This window comes from Vipera ursinii (genome assembly GCF_947247035.1).
Source record: "Vipera ursinii genome assembly, chromosome: 3".
Lineage (NCBI taxonomy): Eukaryota > Metazoa > Chordata > Lepidosauria > Squamata > Viperidae > Vipera > Vipera ursinii.
Window position 1 is genome coordinate 81,240,140 of NC_139516.1, and position 21,395 is coordinate 81,261,534.

General features: G+C 38.2%; 2 protein-coding genes across 4 annotated transcripts in view; one reads left to right on the plus strand and one right to left on the minus strand.

The window, feature by feature from the left end:
* The window catches only part of PKN2 (protein kinase N2), a 62,307-nt gene extending 51,065 nt beyond the window's left edge, over positions 1-11,242 (plus strand). For both annotated transcript variants that reach the window (XM_083359309.1, XM_083359310.1), the window contains 6 exons: positions 2,761-2,823; positions 3,253-3,329; positions 4,799-4,941; positions 5,291-5,398; positions 8,565-8,645; positions 8,724-11,242. In XM_083359309.1, the coding sequence (XP_083215435.1) occupies positions 2,761-2,823; positions 3,253-3,329; positions 4,799-4,941; positions 5,291-5,398; positions 8,565-8,645; positions 8,724-8,927 (676 nt within the window). In that variant the 3' untranslated portion in view covers positions 8,928-11,242. The remainder of the gene's footprint in view (positions 1-2,760; positions 2,824-3,252; positions 3,330-4,798; positions 4,942-5,290; positions 5,399-8,564; positions 8,646-8,723) is intronic.
* A 2,335-nt stretch (positions 11,243-13,577) lies between these two features.
* Positions 13,578-21,395, minus strand: part of GTF2B (general transcription factor IIB) — a 38,468-nt gene continuing 30,650 nt past the window's right edge. The window contains exons 4-8 of one of the 2 annotated variants that reach the window (XR_014492191.1): positions 18,515-18,661; positions 18,248-18,377; positions 15,671-15,952; positions 14,123-15,026; positions 13,578-14,078 (exon numbers count right to left, since the gene is read on the minus strand). Coding sequence is in view for 1 of the 2 variants with exons in the window: in XM_083360175.1 (XP_083216301.1) it covers positions 14,893-15,026; positions 15,671-15,952; positions 18,248-18,377; positions 18,515-18,661 (693 nt within the window). In the remaining variant the exon portion in view is untranslated. Of the gene's footprint in view, positions 15,027-15,670; positions 15,953-18,247; positions 18,378-18,514; positions 18,662-21,395 lie in introns of both variants that reach the window. The other variant, XM_083360175.1, reaches the window with a different exon arrangement.

Below are 21,395 nucleotides of genomic sequence, written 5' to 3' on the forward strand. Positions count from 1 at the left end.
ATGGCACAAAACTCACTTAACAAGTGTCTTGATTAGCAACAGAAATTTTGGGTTCAAATGTGATCTTAAGTTGAGGACTACCTGTAAATAAATAAATGTGTCCTGTTAGCATGATATATATGTGTAATGTCATATACTTTCAAGACCTGATCAGATAATTCCAAGTAAACACATGTAAAAGAAATTGGGACTTAGCTCATTAATTTTACTTCCAGGATCCTACATGTAATAGATTTTCCTCTACGGTTCCCATTTCCATTGTGCAAAGTGTTAGAACTATTTCCATTAAATATTTTAGGGCCTATTTTTATTAATTTAACCTGTGTTTTTTTTACATTTGTATTTGACTTTTGTTTTTTTAAAAAATATTAGCCAACTTGTAAAGGTAAAGGTTCCCCCGCACATGCGTGCTAGTCGTTTCCGACTCTAGGGGCCGGTGCTCATCTCCGTTTCATAGCCGAAGAGCCAGCGCTTGTCCGAGGACATATCTGTGGTCATGTGGCCAGCATGACTAGACGCCAAAGGCGCACGGAACGCTGTTACCTTCCCACCGTAGTGGTCCCTATTTTTCTACTTGCATTTTTACATGCTTTCGAACTGCTAGGTTGGCAGAAGCTGGGACGAGTAACAGGCGCTCACTCTGCTACGCGGCACTCGGGATTCGACCCGCCAAACTGCCGACCTTCTGATCGACAAGTTCAGCGTTCTAACCCACTGAGCCACCACGTCCCACTGAGCCCAACTTGACTATCCACTAAATTAGGCAGTATTTATTATCTGGCAAGGTTAACATGGAGTCACTGAAGCAGTAGGCGTGAGCTTAAATGGACTCCAGAAGATGGTAGAGGATAGGAAGGCCTGGAGGAACGTTGTCCATAGGGTCACGATGGGTTGGACACGACTTCACAGCTAACAACAACAAGGTTAACATGATCCTTGGGGCATAAAGCCTGAACAATAGGGAACTTTTTACTTCCTGGAATATAATAACTGTTGATGGTTGCCTTTGGGTGGTGACAGGTTTCTAGAGCTTAAAAAACAAAAATAATTTCACACGGTTGGGTTAGAAATCATAAGATTTAAGCTTTGTGGGTCTGTTTTGTCCTCTACTGGAATCCTTAGTTCCACCCATCGGAGCAGGTCTTTAAAAAACTAAATTTTCATAACAGGTGAAGTGGAACATTGGACTTAACAATGCAAGTTCCTTTATTTCAGTTGAGAGAAGGTGCCTGAAATCTGGGTGGCTTCTGCTACATTCTCTGATTGGCAAGACAGAAAGTTTAGTAACAATCCCTGTTGAAATATGGTCATTTACAGAATAATATCTGTAGACAATACGCATAGCATGACTATGGCTATCACAACAAGCTTTTTAAGCAGTATTTTTGAGACTCGTGTTTTATTTACTTACTTACTTACGTACTTATATTTATTGGACACCTACCCCCAGTGGACTCTTGAGCAGCATACAGAACTCATAAAACAGCTAAAACATTAAATCAACAGGTAGTGCAGACTTACATGCTCTAATAACATAAGCCACAAAACACAACATGGCCACTGAGCAAATAATAAACTTCAGCCCCACGAAAGAGGGTGCCATCCTTAACCTTTGTTCCAGAGGCTGAGGGCTGCAAGAGGGAAGACATGATTCCTAGGTCTTACAAAATATCACTGTTTAATGAAGCAAACCTGGAATACACCCGTTCTGCTGGAAATCCTGGTTGGGCTGAAAAGAGATAAATGGTTTCTCAGATGCTCAGGCCCTGTGCCATACAGAACCTTAGAGGTGTTTACCAGCACCTTGATTGGCACTCCGAAGACAACTGGCAACTGTTGCAGCTCAGGTAGCAGTGGTGACACATGGGCACACCAAGCGGCATCCGTTGCTGCTCACACTGTTGGATTTTGAACCAGCTGTAGCTCCTTAAGTGTTGTTCAAGTGGAAGTTGTGTCCTAATAACACAGAATCCTACTTCTAACTTAGGCACATAGCCAGCTAGGTGACCTTAGGCCAGTTATGCTTCCTCAGGCTTTGGAAGCAGGCAGTGGCAAACTTACTTCTGAAAGTATGCCAATAAAACTGCAGGGACTTCTCCAGACAGTTGCCAGGAGTCAATACTGACTGAAAGGCACCAAAAAGAGAGAGAGAGAGAATATAAAATACATAGGAAGACAATCACCTGTATCAATACCAAATGCCGTTACAAGGATCTGTTCTGATGTTTCCTCATTTACCAGGCTTTAATCCCTAGGACCACAAAGGACAAGCCATCTACCTTTAGGATCTTCTATTAATAGAAGAAGGGATATTTTTTTTCTTTGAAAACATAACAAGCCATATTGCTCTTTCTTGGTCAATACTCTCACCTACTTTCAAGGAAGGCAAGGAGGCAATTCCCTTAGACAAGAATCAGGATGGGACCTGAATTTTTGAATCCAAAATTTCCACAGCAAGCATAATGGAAATGTGCCCCAAATGACAGACAGCGTTTCCTTGCATGGGAATCTCCTGATAGTGGAAGGATGGCTAGATTGATAGCTTCTCCAGTGAGGTCTGGAACATAGAAGACACACCCCAGTTCATGGCTGCTCCTTCATCTTTTGAGCACTGGGAGTCGGGGGGGGGGGGAAAGATTCCTACTCTACTCTCACATGGATGGTGTGATTTGGGTCTCAACTGTTAAGAGTTATTCTTTGCAATAGTGTAAATGTGCAAAATTGATGAGTACTGAAACATTGTCCTTCTCTCTCGAACAGATTTTATGCTGCATGTGTAGTTCTTGGCCTGCAATATTTACATGAGCACAGGATAGTTTACAGGTAAGTATTTCAAAAATGTAGCGTTCCACTTCCTTTTATCTCCCGCTATGTATGTGAATCTGGCTTAAAAGCTGCTGTCATTATGATTAATAAAATTGTTCCTTCTCTTTGCTAGAAGAAATTAATGCTATTAGATGTTTGCACATTATTAAGGTCTGTTCAAATTTGGGGGGGGGGGGGGAAGGAAACTTTTAAGAATTAGTACATCTTTGCAAGTGGTACTTTCTTTAAAGTAGCCTTTAGCAAATTGGGTAACTTCCAGATGTGCAGACCTTAGTCAGTATGGCTATTGCTGCAAATTCTAAGATTCTCCATTCCATAGGTCAGGCACCCAGCCTGGGGAAGGCAGGCACTATGGCTTAGCAATTACATAGTCGGTTTGTTTTTGTTGTTTTACTAATTTTCTTGTAACTTTTATTTCTTTGGTAGAGATCTAAAGCTGGATAACCTGTTGCTGGATACTGAAGGCTTTGTTAAAATAGCTGACTTTGGTCTCTGCAAGGAAGGCAAGTTGTTTTTTTAATGGCTGATAATACTTCCTCTACTACTCAAACATGTTGTGGGGATTGCAGATAGCAACTTTTCCCACCAGCAGGAAGTTGGTAAGAACGGAATGTGTTTCAGGGACTCCTCAATTACAGTAACTGGGACCAGCAACTCTGTTGCTAAGTGACACAGTCAAAAAGTGTGATGCCATGTAACCCCGCTGTTTTATGACAGCAATTGCAACAGTGCCAATTGCTGTTGTTAAGTGACTTCCATGTAATGGTCAGGTGTGATGTCACGTGACTGCCGTTTGCAATGTCCTGACGGCTTTCCCCTTGACCCGGCTTGTTGAAAACCAGCAGTGAAGCAGCAAATGGCAATCACATGGGGTGCTGCCAAAGCTGCAGTTATGCAGATCGGTTCTAAGTCTCCTTATTTTCCTTATGGGTGCCGTCATAACTTTGAACGGTCGCTGAACAAGTAGTTGCGTTGTTAAACGAGGACTACCTGTATTTTGGATAGGCTTGCTCTGTGAATGTGCAGAATGAAGATGTTGGATAAAATCCTGCAGCTCACTTTGTGTGTCCTTGATGTGATAATTGCCACATTGATATGAGCAAGCCACAATCTCCATAGCAGGAGGAGTGTCCATAGAGATGCTTTATGGATGGTGGCATTGGCTAAGTGTGCAGTATTAAAGCTTTAAACTTCAGAAAAATATGCCTTGCTCGTAAGTAGAGAGTTTTTTTCTTCATCCTCAAGTTTCCTTTGCTCTATTCTTCAGAGCAATAGTTTAGCAGCTCTCAGTATGATTAAGGAAACTGAAATTGAGAGTTATAAATAGAAGTCCCTTAAATTTAGCAGTGCCTCGTTAAAGCTACTTTGTATATCCACAACATTCTACTGTATCAAATGTTATTTTATTCCTAGGATAGAGATAGCGGGAAAACAAGGCACAATTCAAATATATTATTTAAAAATCTGTTGTTTGTAAACCATTGACTCAGAGATTAAATTCAGAGGAAGTTTAGTTAAATTTTTGGATTCAAATTGTCTTTACCATTGAGAAGCATTTAGATCTGTATCTCAGTTGCCCCAGTTGCCACTTGAACTGTTTATTTAGGATTCTTGCACTACAAGGTGAGTATAAAAAATATTTCGGGGCAATGGGAAAATAGTTCAGTGATTTCATATGAAGAACTTGTGTGACTGCACATTCATGAATACCATTTCACCAACTGAATTAAAAATGCTGAATTTGGCCATTTTGGGGGGGGGGTGTTTAAACAGATTTGAAGACCAGGTATGATCCAGATTCAACACTTTGAATTGAAACATTAAATTGACTTCATTAAACATATAGACCATCACATTGATTTGACTGTCTAAATGGAATTGACAACATAAATCAAATTTGAGTCAAGTCTGTACAACCCTGACAGATATACAGTATATCTAAATCTTTGTGTAATTTGTCTAATCATTGCAGGAATGGGGTTTGGTGACAGGACAAGTACATTCTGTGGCACTCCAGAATTTCTTGCTCCAGAAGTATTGACAGAAACATCTTATACAAGAGCTGTAGATTGGTGGGGTCTTGGTGTACTCATCTATGAAATGCTGGTTGGTGAGGTAAGCTTCACAAAATGTACGGAAGCGTTAATAGCACATTGTTCTGTAAACATAGAGTGCCTTCTTCAGAGTACAACTCCTTATATCTGAATGCATGGTGTAGCGGATATTCTTCAAGTTTGGCCCTGGTTTCTCCCCCATTTGAGTTTTCCTCAAGTGAATGCCTTAATGGGCTTGACGTTTCATCATCTTTTCAGTACTGGTTTATTTTTAAGTTTGATTTAATAATGCTGCTTGGGACAGGAAGAGAATGACATATATCAGTTACACACTCGCTCGATGCTACATGTATTATTTTAATACATAAAAAAGCTTTGAATTACCATTTCTAAGAAGCATTTTTTTTCAGTCTCCCTTCCCAGGAGACGATGAAGAAGAGGTTTTTGACAGTATTGTAAATGATGAAGTAAGATATCCTCGATTCCTGTCTACAGAAGCTATCTCAGTAATGAGACGGGTAAGACTATATATCTGAAATAGATATTGTAACATGAAAGTATGATTTACTGGTACTAATAACAGCATACCTTGTCCCAATGCCATTGAATAGAAGTGCTGAATACTTGGTCTTTAATTTAATGGTAGGCATGATATAGATATAACTGAGAATTTAGGAGGACATTACCCTCACTTTAACATGTTTTCTCCAAAAATAAGACCTATCCCAAAAATAAGACCTAGCTTGATTTTTACCCGTGCGCCTAATATAAGCCCTACTGCCAAAATAGTTAAGACCCCACCCACTCAGTCCCACTGTCTGGTTGCACAAGGTGCAGTGAGGTGCTTACTACAGGACTGCTGCAGTCAGGCCTCTCACGTCCTGACGCCTCACAGTAGCGGCACCAACATGGCCACCGCTGGCCCACTTCTGCGGCCGCTCACACATATCACCCCTGGCCTCCATTTTGCCAGCAGAGGCCTTCAGGAAAAAGCTCTGTAGCCCAGAACGGAGTTCCGGATTGACACACACGTTATCCCCTGGCTTCCGTTTCGCTGGCAGAGGCCTTCAGCGTCAACCTGGAGCTCTGTTCTGGGCTGCAAAGGCCTTTCCTGAAGGCCTCTACCAGCAAAACAGAGGCCAGGGTGGGAGGCTCACGTGTTAATCTGGAGCTCCATTCTGGCCTGTAGAAGACTTTCCTGAAAGCCTCTGCTGGTGAAACGGGCGGCGAGTGACCGCAGAAGAAGTGGGCCGGTGGTTGCCACACAGGGTCCTGCTGGACACATTGTCGGTGCCACCACTGTGAGGCAAGACAGTGGGGAAAAAAAGGCATCCCCCCAAAATAAGACCGAATGCCTCTTTTGGAGGCAAAAAAAATAAGACCGGGTCTTATTATTGGAGAAACACGGTATCAGTGGACTTTGGTGAGGTACTGTTATGCAAGTAGAAATGCAACCAGAGGCTTGCTAATAGTTAAGGACTAAACCCTGAACGCATACAAAATAATAGAAAATTAATAGAAATCTAATAGAAAATTAGATTTCTAGTTAAATGCATGAGGGCAAATGAAATTGGAACCTTAATGAGCACGGGCCTTATTCTGTTTATCTTGCTTAAGTTGTATTTATAAATTGAAGGATCTTCAGGACAATATTTCTAACTGTCTAATTGTGTAGCCCTGATTCACTGTTCTGGTAAACCATTAAACATATTTTTATAGATTTTATTAGTTTTTATAGGGTTAGGAATAAGGTGGTGTCGGTTAGGGTTGGGATTTGGGTTAGGATTGGGGTTGGGGTTTTCCCAAATAACATTCTCAATATTTAGCAAACAGCATAATGTCTGGGTTCATGTGTTTAACAAACAATAATATAGTTACTTATCATAAACAATATGTTAATCACTCAGTAGCCGCCTTCTTGCTAATATATATTCAAAATTACATCTCACATTCCTTTCTCCCTAACTCGTTTTTCTAGCCATTGATAAAAATTATCCCATGATCTCAAATACACTGAATCTTCTTTCTCTTTAATCTTTAAAGTCAATCTATCCATTTCTGCACACTCTAGAATTTTCTTAATACTTCTTCAACTGGCAAGTTTTCATTTTTCCAATTTTGGGCAAATACAATTCTATCTTCTTTTATTGTTACCCATCTTGCTGTTAGATAAATTCCCAAATATTTAAACTTTTTTAACTATTTGAAGATTTTGTTTTTTGTTAATTTTTTTCTGTTAGATTCTTTGTTAGCACTTTAGTCTTTTCTCTGTTTGTTGTCAACCCTGCCACTTCTCCAAATTTTTCTATTTTTCTCCAGAGGTTTGGTGCTTGTTTCCAATGGATCTTCCAATATAAAAACCAAATTGTCTGCAGATGCATGTAGTTTATATTTTTCATCTTTTATCTCCAATCTTTTAATTTCTATATCTAATGTTTCTATTCAGTACTTCCAATGTTAATATAAATAGTAATGGAGATAGTGGGCATCCCTGTCTTGTGCCCTTTTTAATATTGAAGTTTTCTATAAGATCTCCATTTACAATTATTTTGGCTGTTTGTTTACAATAAATTGTTTTGATTACATTTATAAAGTTTTTTCCAGAGTTAATTTCTGCAAATTGCTGAAACATAAATTGCCAGTTTACGTTGTCAAGGGCTTTCTGTACATCAAGGAATATTAAAGCCATCTGCTTCCCTGAATGAATTTCATAGTACTCTAATTCTTAAATTATTTTTTATCTGTCTTTTAGGTAGAAAACCATTTTGGTCTGTGTGTATAAATTCGATCAAAAATTTCTTTAGTCTTTCTGCCATTATTGAGGCAAAGATTTTGTAATCTACATTTAATAGTGATATTGGTCTATAATTTTTTATTTGCGTTAAATCAGAGTCCTCTTTAGGTATTAAAGTAATATTGGCTTGTCTGTGTGTTGGGTATTTTAGCCTCCAGGAGAATTTCATTACACTGTTCTTTCAGGATCGGACTTAATATATCTTGTAGTGATTTATAAAACTCTGTAGGTAATCCATCTGGGCCAGGAGTCTTATCCTTTTTTGCCTTTTTATAGCCTCTATAATCTCCATCATTGATATTTTTCCATTTAATGTTTCAAATATTCTCTGGAATTTTTGGTAAGTCTGATTTTTTTAAGTACTGCGGTATTTTTTCTTTTGGAATTTCCTCTCCCTTATAAAGTATCTCATAGTAATCTTTAATATTTTTTTCATTGTATCATTTTGAAACTAATTCATCTTTTGGATCTGCAGCTTATCAATTTTTTCTTTTTATTTTTTCAGTCTATGCTAACCATCTCCCCGGCTTGTTGGCATTTTCAAAGAAGTTCTGTTTAGCTCTTTTAATCTGTTGAGTAATTATTTCCATCTCAGCTAAATTTAATTTATGTTTTATTATCTCCATTTGTTTCTTGAGTATTTTCTTTTGTGGATCTATTTGTAATTCTGATTCTAGCTTTCTGAATTCAAGTGTTTTGAAATACGAACAAAAGTATTAATGAAAACAAAACTTGGTTTGACTACTTTTTAGAAAAGTAGCTTGTTTCCTGTCTTTGACTAAAATGTAGTGTCTCTATCCAGACTATGATTCTGAACTTGGACTTGGAGTATATCATAGTACTATAGATAGAAAAGAATGACCCGACTTTATTTCTGATATTGTTTTCAGCTTCTGAGGAGAAATCCAGAGCGTCGCCTTGGTGCTGGCGAAAAAGATGCTGAAGATGTCAAAAAGCATCACTTTTTTCGGGTGAGTGCCATCTCTCAAGCATGGTTACAATGTAACAATAGCCAGAAGCACAACACTTAACTGGTGCTCTTTTTACAGTTAATTGACTGGAATGCGTTGCTCGCCAAGAAAGTGAAGCCTCCTTTTGTCCCAGTCATAAGAGGAAGAGAAGATGTCAGCAATTTTGATGATGAATTTACCTCAGAAGCGCCTATTCTCACTCCACCTCGGGAGCCTCGGATACTTTTGGAAGATCAGCAGGAAATGTTCAGGGACTTCGACTACATTGCTGATTGGTGTTAATCTTTTAGTCACTGTGAAAATTCCAGCTGATGTGTTCCCCAGGACAACTTTCTCCCATCGCCCTAAGAAGACCATTCTTGGAATCACTCACTCTCTCTCTTGCCTGTAGCTTCTGATTTTTAAATCATATGAAGATTTTAAACAGTACTGTTTTTAATACAGAGGAGGCGTGGCCTCTCTTTTGCATCTTTTTTGTTTCTAACCTTGAGCACTGGAAAGCAATTTTATGCAGCTCTTGAAGCTGATTCAGTGGGTGTGGGCTGTTTTCCACATTCACATGGGCACCCTTGTACTGTATCTTTATTCTTCCAGAGAAGAAAGCCTCACAAAACACCTGCCTTACAAATTGGGACCACAAATGGATACTAAGCTATCGTAGATCAATCACCTGCCCAAGTTTTAAAGAAAGAAAACAAAAACTGTTGGTCCTTTTCAGGAAAATGATCATCCCCCAAGATGGTAGAACTCAAGACTGTCAAGCAACGCTAGTTCTCAAAATAATGTGTATTACAAACTAATGCCTTGTTTAACAAACTCTATGGTATTTATTAGTGAGGAGATGCTTCAAAACCTTACCTACGTGAAAGCAGCATCAGTGCTTCCATTTGCAGGAAAAAAAATGACTGGTCCTAAAGGTTTACCAAAGTCACTTGCTAAACAAATGTGTTTGCCTTTAAATTTTGTTAAACACTGTTCAGAAATAACCAGCAAATATGAAGAATGTAATGAATGTCTTTCTAGTCTTAACCAGGAATACTCCTAAATGTATGAATTTCCCTGAAATACACAATCACTGTTCTATACTTTTAAAGTTGTGTATTTTCCACATTAACTTCAAACATATTCTAGCAAATCATTATATCTAGTTATCTCATTCATCATCATACATTTGCTGTTCAAAATGTTCAAAACCATTTGTGTTTAAAGAATGTGGAACTATATTGTATACATCCAGTATACATGTATATTTGGAAACTATAATTTTGTTTGAATCATATAAACTGTACTTTTAGTTTTGTCCAGTGGCTGTTTGAATGTATTACTGAAATCCAGATTTAATAGTGAAAACCCACTTGTATACATTTTTATGGCCACTGAATTCAGTAATCATCATTGGAAATTACTGAGAATAAGGGTAAAAGCAATATGTTTTAAGAGAATGTATAAATATTTTTGATAAAACTTGTATATTTTAAGTCTCTTAACACTATGCTGTACCTCAAAAGTTAAAATATCTTAGACCAGATGCTGTGTATTTGCTTTACAGACTTTAATGTAGTTTTTGTTAGACATTTTGAAAACAAAATCATGTTTAAATCTGTGGAAAGCAACATTCCACTTTGTCAGCATATGTTTGTGATAAACTTCGTTTCCTAATACCAGAAGATCAAGAGTAAGCATGAAGTTTTTAATTAGTAGATTTACTACTCAATCTGGAATGTGGTTCAGAATCGATAAGTCACATGCAGGGCTGAATTGGTAAGAAAGTAGAGAAATACCAATAGGAGGCTTGTATGGGGGTGCTGGAAGGTATTTTTTTATAATCATCTCCATTACCCCACTCAAACTATTTTGTTTCAGTATGATAGCTGGGGACTCTATTCATATTTTATAACCTTACAAGAATATAAGGAATAAGAAGGTTGCCAGAATAACGTGTGTAAATTCCTTCATAAGGAAGATGGAAAATGCTTTTTATAAAAATTATGAATATTACTAAGTTGCAGTTTTTTAAAAAAAATTGCACCTATCGGTTTTTCAGTATGCTAATTTGGTGGGGGGGTTAGTTTTAAATGGCTACATCTTAATTAAGCAAAACACTACATATCTGAGGTACAATCTGCCAACCCCTTCCTTATTATTTCTGTAAACAGCTGTGTCCCTGGTAGGTGCTTCAAATTTAAAATCTTAAAATCCTATGGAAGTAACTTTTTGTAAGTATACGTTGTACAGAAATGTTTGTAATCTTGAATTTCTGAAAAATCACATTAGAGGCAGGGTATTTTCACAATTAAGCTGAATGAAAGCACTAATTTTATCTAGTTTGGGAAAATAGGCAAATTAAGATTTTAAACTCTAGATTGTAAATATATTTTGCTATACATATGTGGCTGCTGAAGCACTTTGTAAAAAAAAATAGGGTATTTTAGGATGGTACACTATGCATTTAAATGAAATGTGCCTTTAACAGTGTAGTAGTACAAACTATCTGCAATTAACTCAAAATTTAAATAGTGAAATTTGTATAGGAAAAAATTTACTGATTTGAATTATAATCTTGTGTTTGATCTTTAGATAAAATGATGACTTTGGAACTTTGTGTGAATTACTTTTTCTTTCAGGCTGGATAAATATCTACTTTGTTTTTTAAACATTTAAGAAACCTCCCTTAGGTGCCGTCTTCTAATCAAAACAGTTTATAGAGCTGCTTTGGAAATTCCTTAATTGTTCACTTGGGAAACTGATTCTTTGTTTGAAATTTCTGTTGGAAGCTGAACTGATAATTTTCAGCATATGATTTCAACAGGAATGAGTATCTCTTTCCCACACAGGCTGAATTTAAACTTTACACTAAGGCCTGCTTTATACTAATTGCAGTAGCCCAAGCCACCACCATTATGACAAGAGTCACATAGTCCAGTAAGCCCAAACTGCATTTATGTATAGCATGTTTACATCACACATTACAATTCATGGGATGGGAAGGAAGTATTAAGGTTTGCACTGAAAGCTTGGGAGGACTTGGGAGTTGTTACAAGGTGTTGCTGAAGACTGGCCCTAAAATAATTCTCAGCTTTTTATCTCTATCCATTATTTCTTAAAACAGCTCCTTTCTCATGTACAAAATGAGATGGTTCTTTCCTGACGCATTCTCATTAGTGTACCCAAGAGACACAACTGAAAATGATTCTGTGAAATACACTCAGAGCCCTTTCAGACTATTCGCTGAGAAGCCCTTATTTACCAGTTAACTCAGATCAGCATGGATTTGTTAAGAAAACGAATTGCCAAACAAATCCTGTTAACTTTTTAAATTCAGTAATAGATAATGAGAAAGCTATATTCAAAATGTATCTTGTTTCTGGACAAAATACCCCATTAGATTCTGATCAGAAAGCTAATTTTTAGTTAGATATGATGACAATTACATAGGTACAAAGCTGGCTTGACAATTATACTCAGAATGATTTCTCATCACACTAGAGATGAATCAAATGGGTACCACAAAAGTTAATCCTGAACTTTATTTTCTCATTAATTTAATGAGAGGAATGGAATCCTTCCCAAAGTTGTATGGTGCACAATTTGATAATATAAAAATCAAAATAATCTAGATGAATGGACTTAAAAATGAAATTAAAACACATGCAGTTTGTCACTGAGGAAACAAAAATCAAATGTACAGTCATAAAATGAGAATGCCTGGTTTGGTAATCATACTTAAAATCCTGGAACACTAAAAAGTAGAATTAAATTCTGCAGTGATCAGACTCGTGCCCAGTTCTGGATGCTGCAGTTCAGTTGAGACACTAGAACATGTTCAGCTAAGACCAGGATGATCAACAGACTAGAAACCCAAGTCCTACGAAGGCAATTGGGCAAAACTGAAAATGGTTTAGGATAATAAGTGATAATACAATAGCAATCTTCAAAATACCTGAAAGCAGATCAGAGAAGTTAATCAAGGTCTGTATTCATTCCAGATAACAGGACACAGAAGTGAATTTAAATAATAAAAAAGCAGATCCTGACGGGATGTTAGGGGAAAAAAAAGAGCCACCAAACAGTGGACTATCCTTTCCTAATTATGTTCCAGCAGAGGTTGAAAGAGGTTTAATTTTGATTTCTCTACTGAGCAGAGGGTGGCCCAAATAATCCCAACATTAAAACATCTATGGTTGACATGATAGCAAGTATATCTTTATGCTGCAAGATTCTAAAATGCCCAGCTTTTTTTTTAATTTTTGGTTCCTTCTTACCTGTTGTCTAGTTAATCCTATTTTCTATAGGTTTGGATCCATTACTACTTAAGACTTGGTTTTTAATCACTGTGGTTTAAAGCAAAGTGCTAGATAAAATTCTTTTACTGGACATACAAATAAAAAGTCTGCTGATTAAGTTTTGGCAGTGATAGAACTGCACTCAATGAATTAAGTTCAAGATGGTTTATTGTAGTGAGTTGGATTTCTGTGCCCTTACTCTACAGCAGGGGTCTGCAACCTTGACAACTTTAAGACTTGTGGACTTCAGCTCCCAGAATTCCTCAGGAATTCTGGGAGCTGAAGTCCACAAGTCTTAAAGTTGTCAAGGTTGCAGACCCCTGCTCTTTGGTGCAGGCAAAAATTGACATTGATGCCATTCAGACACTAACACAAAGTAAGAGACGGCCTGCCAGGACAATACCATCTTTTGGTAACATTCCTTAACAAAGTAATGCCAAATCTTAGACCTCTTAGATCAGGGATATCAAACTGCTGGCCCATGGGTGGGACGCGTCACGCGGAAGCCGCGCACACCCCATTGCTAGCAATGGCAAAACCGTCCCGATACGTTGCGTGGTGTCACGTGACATCGCGAGTTTGACATGTCTGCCTTGAGACTGTATGACTGCAAACCACTTTCATGATCAAAAAAATTAACAGAAAGATATGAGCCTCCAGGATTAATTTTATTTTTAATATACATTGTAAAGCTTTGTACTATGCAGGCTTAAAATTTATTTTTTAAAAATTATGAGCTCTCTCGTGTTGTTATAGCAGTTGAAGCGGCAAGTGGACACCCCCACTCAAAAAAAAAAAAAAGGGAGTGAACCTGATTTTGCAAACTAGTCAGTTTGGACAAGAGCTTCTAGCCACAAATGATTCGATTTCTAATTCACCTAAAAGCTGCATAATGATTAAATTAAAGTATGCATTTTCCCAGTTCCATCTCAATGGCCTGGAGGGACTATGGATCTACACACACACACACACACACACACACCTGCTGTTTTCTTCTCAGCTGTTTCAGTAGTTAAAACTGACCAGCTCTACTAAAGAAAACAACGGAGCTGCTGGAATATCAAGTTGGAGACAAACATTTGAACACGTAGGGTGAAGAACCTTGGATTCAGATTCCTCCCTGTTCAACAATGGTTCAAAGCATACGCAACTATTTTCAATGCCTTAGTTAACAGTCCACTTGTTTTTAACTACTAGACTATCATCATCACTGACTGAAAAATGTTCCTGGCTTTGCGAAAAGAGAAACGGTGATTGTCCCATTTCTATTCAAAATTCAGCAACAGAAAAATCTCCCTCTTATGACAGAGACCATGAACATAATATGAATCCTTTTTTCAAGTAGCCACACAAGGTAATAGAGAGACATGCTCTTGATTTACAGGACTTTAAATAGAATGAATTACAGTGTAAACTTGACATTGTTAATCTTTTCCTAAGGTGAATAGAAAATTCTCTACAAGTATTTTTATTATCATATGAACTATATTTTCTCTGAATTACAACTTCCCATTATAATTAACTAAACAATGTAAAATCCATGTACAGCATCTAATTAGGAAAACTGAACAACTTTTAAAGATTACATTTTCCACTTGGATATTTATTTAGAACAAAGTTACATACAGTAAAACTTGTAGGTCAGTACTGTTTTTGGAAAACAGTTTATTCTGATTTGAAATATTTTCCAAAATACATTTTACCAGATCTCTATGAAAGAAATCTAAATACACAGAATAGAAAATTAAATTTGCTGCAATGGTTGTTAAATACTTACATTCACTAATATATACATAAAAATGCCACAAAATTATTTTGTTTACATCTGGAATGTGTGCTCCACTTCATCCGATCAGCTTTTCCATCTCTTTTCACCAGTCCTGCAACTGAAGGCTTGACAGGACTGCTTTTATATGCTTAATGCTTTTCTAAGTCAAAAATTATTTTGCAGGGTCTTTGAAGTTTCACAGCTGGGGCAGTTTGTCGACTGGTGTGTCAAATCTGAAATCTGCTGGAAAAAGGTCTGGAGCACGTGGATAAATCAGCCTATATGACTGTCTTATTGTAACATCAGCTACACCAGCAATGTCTCCAATTTCTGAAATAAAAGCCAAGGTAAGGAAATTAGCACTTGTCTGCTAGAGTTCTAATTCTCTAAATTCACCAATAATATTTAAACTCTGATGTAATTCCAAAATAAATTATATAATTACAACTCAGGACTTTAAATTCAGACAATTTAAGGCTGGTTTCAACTAACCCAAACCAGATAAGTTGTAGAGAAAGTGAGAAGACTTTCCTACAAAGGTCAGCAACAGTTCATGATATCATTTACATTTATGTCCAATTCTTTCTGGACCAACCTGAAGTGTCTGAATTAACCTCTACAATTCACAAGACAGTTTGGTTTCTATCCTGAGACACGCTCAACAGGCTATTACCTGGGTTTACTCATCAATGAAAGCAAAACAAAAAGGTTTATTTTAACTTAATACAGGGCACAAACTCAATCTTTGTGGCATTTTCAGCAACCATGGTTTAGTCTGTTCAGTAATTAATTTGACAACCTACTAAATTAGTCCAAAAGAAGAGCAGAAATTCAGGCATTGACTACTGGACGTGTATTTCAAACAAAACAGAAGAAGGAGAGGTTTGTGGCATCTGTGCCAATTCTTTCTCTTTTCAAAAGAACTACTGCTAGCATGCATAAAACTTACATTCCTGGATACATAAAGACATTACCTTTCTGTGTTCTCTTTTCAGCCGAGGCTTGTGAAGCCATATAAATAGCAGCAGCTGCCACTGAGATAGGACTCCTTCCAGGAACTAAATCTAATTCCACAGCTTTACGCGCAATGTGTGTTGCGGCCATCTGGACTTGCTTAGGGAGACCCAAGTTTGAACAAAATCTGGACATGAAATCTCCAGTAGTGATCAAATCCACACTTGTCTCTAAAGCTTTCAAGATGAGTTTGAAACACCGGCCTATTTCCTTTTTGGAAATTCTGGAAACAGCACATATTTCTAAAGAATAAAATAGTACATACGTCACAATGAATTTAGATCAATACTCCCAGCCACCCACTCCATCAATGAAAGCTTAACAGTCAGTTCTTTCATTGTTTGTTATGTTTTCATAGCACAGATATATGTAACTAATAAAGTAATATTATTTTGAGAGCTTAGCCAGGCTTAATTGCTATATTTACACATGCATACGCACGCACACAAACAGGGAAACACATCAGCAGGATTTAAAAAAAATACTGAAATTTCAGCGAAAGATTATGGAAGTGAAAATACTTGTCTAGTTCAAAATCAGCAAATAATAATGACAGCCTTTGCAACAGTGGAAAAACAAAAGTCTTAATTTCCTTGCATCAGTCTTTCCTCATTAATTTTCATTTTGAAAAGAATAAAAACCCTCACCATGAAAAAAAATGTATTCAACATTATCGATTACAAATTATAGATCAATATGTGGCTTTGCTTCTTTTTTTGAATCACTACAACTGCACCCACATAGGGTTATTAGGGAACAACACTAAATCAAACTGCATATAATCTTCTGTAACCTTGAACTTTTCAAAGCTTAGGGAAAAAAACATCGCAAAGCACACGATATAAAAATTCATGGAAATTGTTAGTTGCTTGGAGAGGTGGTCTTCCAAATAAAGAAGGATGCAAGGCTTTGGTAGAACAGAGAAGTACTTTGGCACGTTCTTACTGGTATTTTTTTTTTACATTTTAATGTATTTTACTAATAACTGGCCATTTTTGTGCAGTTATTTTTATCTTTGACCAATAGTCAAAACAATAAAAAAAATGGATTGACTGATTAGCATACTAAAACCTGGGAGTCTGACAGCTCTAGTAGTCCATGGGCATGAAAGGCAACTGGGCGACTTTGGGCCAATCCCCCCCTTCCAGTCAAGCCAGCTCACAGGGTTGTTATTATGGGGGAAATGGGAAGATGGAGCATTAGCTAGATGCAGCTCAGTTCTTGGCTTATGATCATAACTGGGACCAGAATTCCCATTGCTAAGCAAGGAAATTGTTAAAGGAGTGGCACCCGATTTTACAACTTTTTTTTGTCAGGGTTGTGAAGTGAACCACTGCAGTCATTAAGTGAAACATGGGAGTCGTTAAACTAATCCGGCTTCTCCTGATGACTTTTTTGAAAGCTGGCAATTGCATGACCCTGCGACACCACCGCCGGCATATAAACACATGCCAGTTTGCCGAGTGCCCATGTGACCACAGGGATGCTGCAGTGGTCTTAGTGCGAGGAACGGGTTGCAATTCGCTGTTTTCAGTGCCGTTGTAACTTTGAACACACACTAAATGAATGGCTGGGGGGAAAAAGTCTGCAGGATCCAATCTGGGTCGGTCGCCGGGACCACGGGTTTCATCTACCAAGCTGGAGCCCATCTTCAGGGAATTTTCCTCTAGCAAAGTGTGTCCTTTGGGTTGTTCTCACACACTCTCTGCTAGAGAGACGTTCCCTGAAGACGGGGTCCAGGGAGACTCCAAAAGCTCAGAAGACGAAACCTCCAGTCCCGGTGACCGATCCAAATTGGACCCTGCAACACAATATACATATATATGCCTTCACTCGTAGTCGTATATCTATCTGTATACTGACTTAATTTAAAGGTGGAATAAAATTTTAAGGAATCAATAAACAAACATGGATGGTGTACTTTTTTTAAAAAAAACAATTCCTCCATGTCAGTTTTGACTTCTGACGACTACCTGGCTTAGTCCCTGAACCTCTTTTGGCAAGGCTTTTCAAACAAGTCCTAAGTACAAAGCACGCACCAGCTTTTCGAAAGTACAGGTAGTCCTTGACTTACAACCATTCATTTAGTGACCATTCAAAGTTACAACAACATTGAAAAAAGTGACTTAGGACCGTTTTGTTTTTTTCACACTTAGGACCACTGCAGCATCCCGGTGATCAAATTTCGGATGCTTGACAACTGGTTCATATTTATGACAACTGCAGTGTCCCGGGATCGTGTGATCACCTTTTGCAACCTTCTGAACAAGCAAAGTCAATGGGGGGAAGCCCGGTTCATGAAGGTGTTACTAACTTAACAACTGCAGGGATTCACCTAACAACTGTGGTAAGAAGAATCATAAAATGGAGCTGTCACCTAACTGTCCTGCTTGAGCCAATTTTGGGCCCAACTGTGATCATAAGGCCAGAACTGTCTGTACGAGGTTCGCTATATTTGCACACAGAGGGGAAAAAAAGATCTAAGTTGAGGGTCCTACGTTGAAAAGCAGCTGAGGCATGCGTCATCAAACCCTCACCTTTAAATGTCCTAGGAACTCCCTCTTGTCTGCAAGCAATGTAGAGACAAGCTGATGCAATGGCATCATTGCTTCTCCCCTTCAGGCTCTTCTGCTCATACACTTGCTTAAATAAATTATTTGTTCGATCCTTCAAAGTAAGCAGACAAAATTCAATTAACTCCAGGCGATTTAATTAGCAAATAATCAAAAAAAAAAAGCCCACGTCCATTATTTTATGCTAAATGAGGCTGGGGAAAAAATTCAGAAGACAAAAGCATAACTCACCACTATATTGCGGGGCAGGTTGATCCTGTCAGCCATGCTAGCGATTTCCTTGAAGGCGTTCATCATTGCACGGTCAAAACTGCTCATGGTGCGACGATTTTGATACTTTGAATTCCCAAATTCATCAAAGCTGGCTGCGCCTGTCCCCTGCGGGGAAAAAGGGTTGAGGAAGAGAGCACATTTTTACATTCACACACAAAACATAGGTGGCACGAATTAGAAGACAGTACACCATCTAACTTAAACACCTTTTTTTTTACTACTACCTAATAATAACATGAGGGACGCGGTGACTCAGTGGGTTAGGACGCTGAGCTTGTCGATCAGAAGGTCGGCAGTTTGGCGGGTCGAATCCCGAGTGCCGTGTAGCAGAGTGAGCGCCTGTTACTCGTCCCAGCTTCTGCCCAACTAGCAGTTCGAAAGCACGTAAAAATGCAAGTAGAAAAACAGGGACCACTACGGTGGGAAGGTAACAGCGTTCCGTGCGCCTTTGGAGACTAGTCATGCCGGCCACATGACCACGGAGACGTCCTCGGACAAGCGCTGGCTCTTCGGCTTTCAAACGGAGATGAGCACCGGCCCCTAGAGTCGGAAATGACTAGCACGCATGTGCGGGGGAACCTTTACCTTTAATAATAACATGATTATCAGCAAAGCACAAGTGAAAGAGAAATTAGTATGTTATCTCAGCATGGACCATGGAACAGGCTTAAAACCTGGAAAGCACATATAATATAAGGGTAAAACCCTGTATAATGTTGATTTCATTCACTTTCAAAAGCTATCCTTCCACAAGCAATTAGCACCTCAAATTTAGACATCAGTTGCCTATCTAGTTTTTACAAAAGGCGAAATATTAACAAGCTCCAAATAAATACCACACTACATAGAACAAAAGGTACAGTTAAAATGGAATACAATCCCAGGGGCTTCAGACTGACATACAACTAAGTCATATATTAGTATCTAAAGCATGGAATGAATAAATCTCTGATATTAGAAAGCTAACCTATAAAAATCCCACCAAATGCTGATTTATTTATTTTTTTCTTCATGCATTCTCCTATTAAGATGGCTTGGTGTTAATTTAGAACCAGACAGAACATAGGTGAATTAAGTATTTTTAGGATGTCACTGTTTCTTACTTCATCACCAGCCATTATCTATGTACAATTCATATTAAAAGCACATCAAAATGTAGAAATTTCAGAATGAAACTCATCTATTTTCTCTGTCTTGCTGCTGGTCTTCTGCAATAGGCAAGTATGAATTATTAGCCTTCTCTAAATCTCCACAGATGGGAACTATAATCTTTGCCACCAGCCAGGTCAGCTCATCAGAAAAACAATTTGGAAAGGAGTACTTTGGGTTTAAATTATCTCATGTTCTTCATTATCTGACTGAAATCAGGAAGATGAGGAACCACACATACACATGCTTTAAATACATGCTATTTATCCATAATGTGTTATTTCAATACTTTCTTGAAGAAGAAAAATGAGTACTGGGAGGGAAAAAGCTACCCCTCCCTCCCCCACTTACGCTGGTCAAAATTTTCCTAAAACTGGACTGTGCACAATCCAGAAAATAAAAAGCAAAGAATGAAAGTGGAGCTCTGGGTGGAGGAAATATTTGAAGGAACAAATTGCCAGCACAAGAATGTTCCCTCTCCTCCCTGTCTTGATTCATACTGGCTGGGTCAACTAGTGTTGCAGTCCAAAACGACAGAGAGCACCAGATGGAAAACTCAGCGGCAGAGGAGAGCTATCTAAGCAGGAGCTCTGAGAAAGTGACAGGCAGCCTCTGAAACAGAAGCGGGACAATCACTTCCATCATAAACTTCCCCCCTCCGTCTGTCTCCCTTCCCCCCCCCCCACAGTCCCCAGTCTTACGGCACAGCTCATGGCATAAATTTCAGAAGCTCCCAAAAAACAACTTCAGCCCAACGTTTAAAGCTTACTTATCAACAACAAGCCCATTCTATTTGTCAAACTATTGTCCGTTGTTGGAAGAACTGCCCTAATAACGGTAGTTGCTGACCATATACGCCGCACAATCTTGGAAAAGACTTTTATTTTTATAAAATGTTCAAGGTGTATGAGAGAGACAAAATCTCTTAACTGAGGAAGACGTTTATTCAGGGCAACCAAAATACTGAATTGCTGAATTTAGCCACACAGGTTAGGTTCCACTTTAGAGGAAGAAGAGTCAAGGCAATCTGGAAAAGTAAATATTTAAAGACTACTCTCTAGTCTAGCCACTAGGTTAAGGGGACTTAGTTCATTTTATGCTCACTACACCATTAAAAACCACTCCCTGGTTTTGCTGAAATAAATGTGAACACTTCTGTTTCTCTTCCTTACAAACCCATGGAATCTGTATGAATTCCATGGAAGGAGAGGAGCCTTGGGGAGGGGACGCGGGGCTGCAACTTGACACCAAATACCCAACAGACCTATCTTGGGACACTAAATTGCAGAAATTAACAGTGAAATGTCCAGTCCCTATCACTGTATCCATCTTTAAGCTCTCTTGCAAATATTGTCCAGTAAGCCATTCATCCATTCTATTAATGAGTTGACTTTGAGGAAAGCATTTCTTAATCATTTCCCAAAACAATGATATGGCAATATTCTAATTACACAGTTAACTAGTACAGCTTTAAAGGTTGGGCCTTACTTTCTTAATAACCAGGAAGAAGTAACTGGGAGCTTGTCCTCCACTGATATAATATATCAAGGCTAGCACACAATATTTTGTTCACTATGTCATTTAGATGTGGATTCTGGCCAAAAAAAACCCTGTCTCTCAGTAGAAGATCACTCTATTTGTATACAAGGCATACAATGTGCTGTGCACGCCTGTGCAAAACATGCAGTTC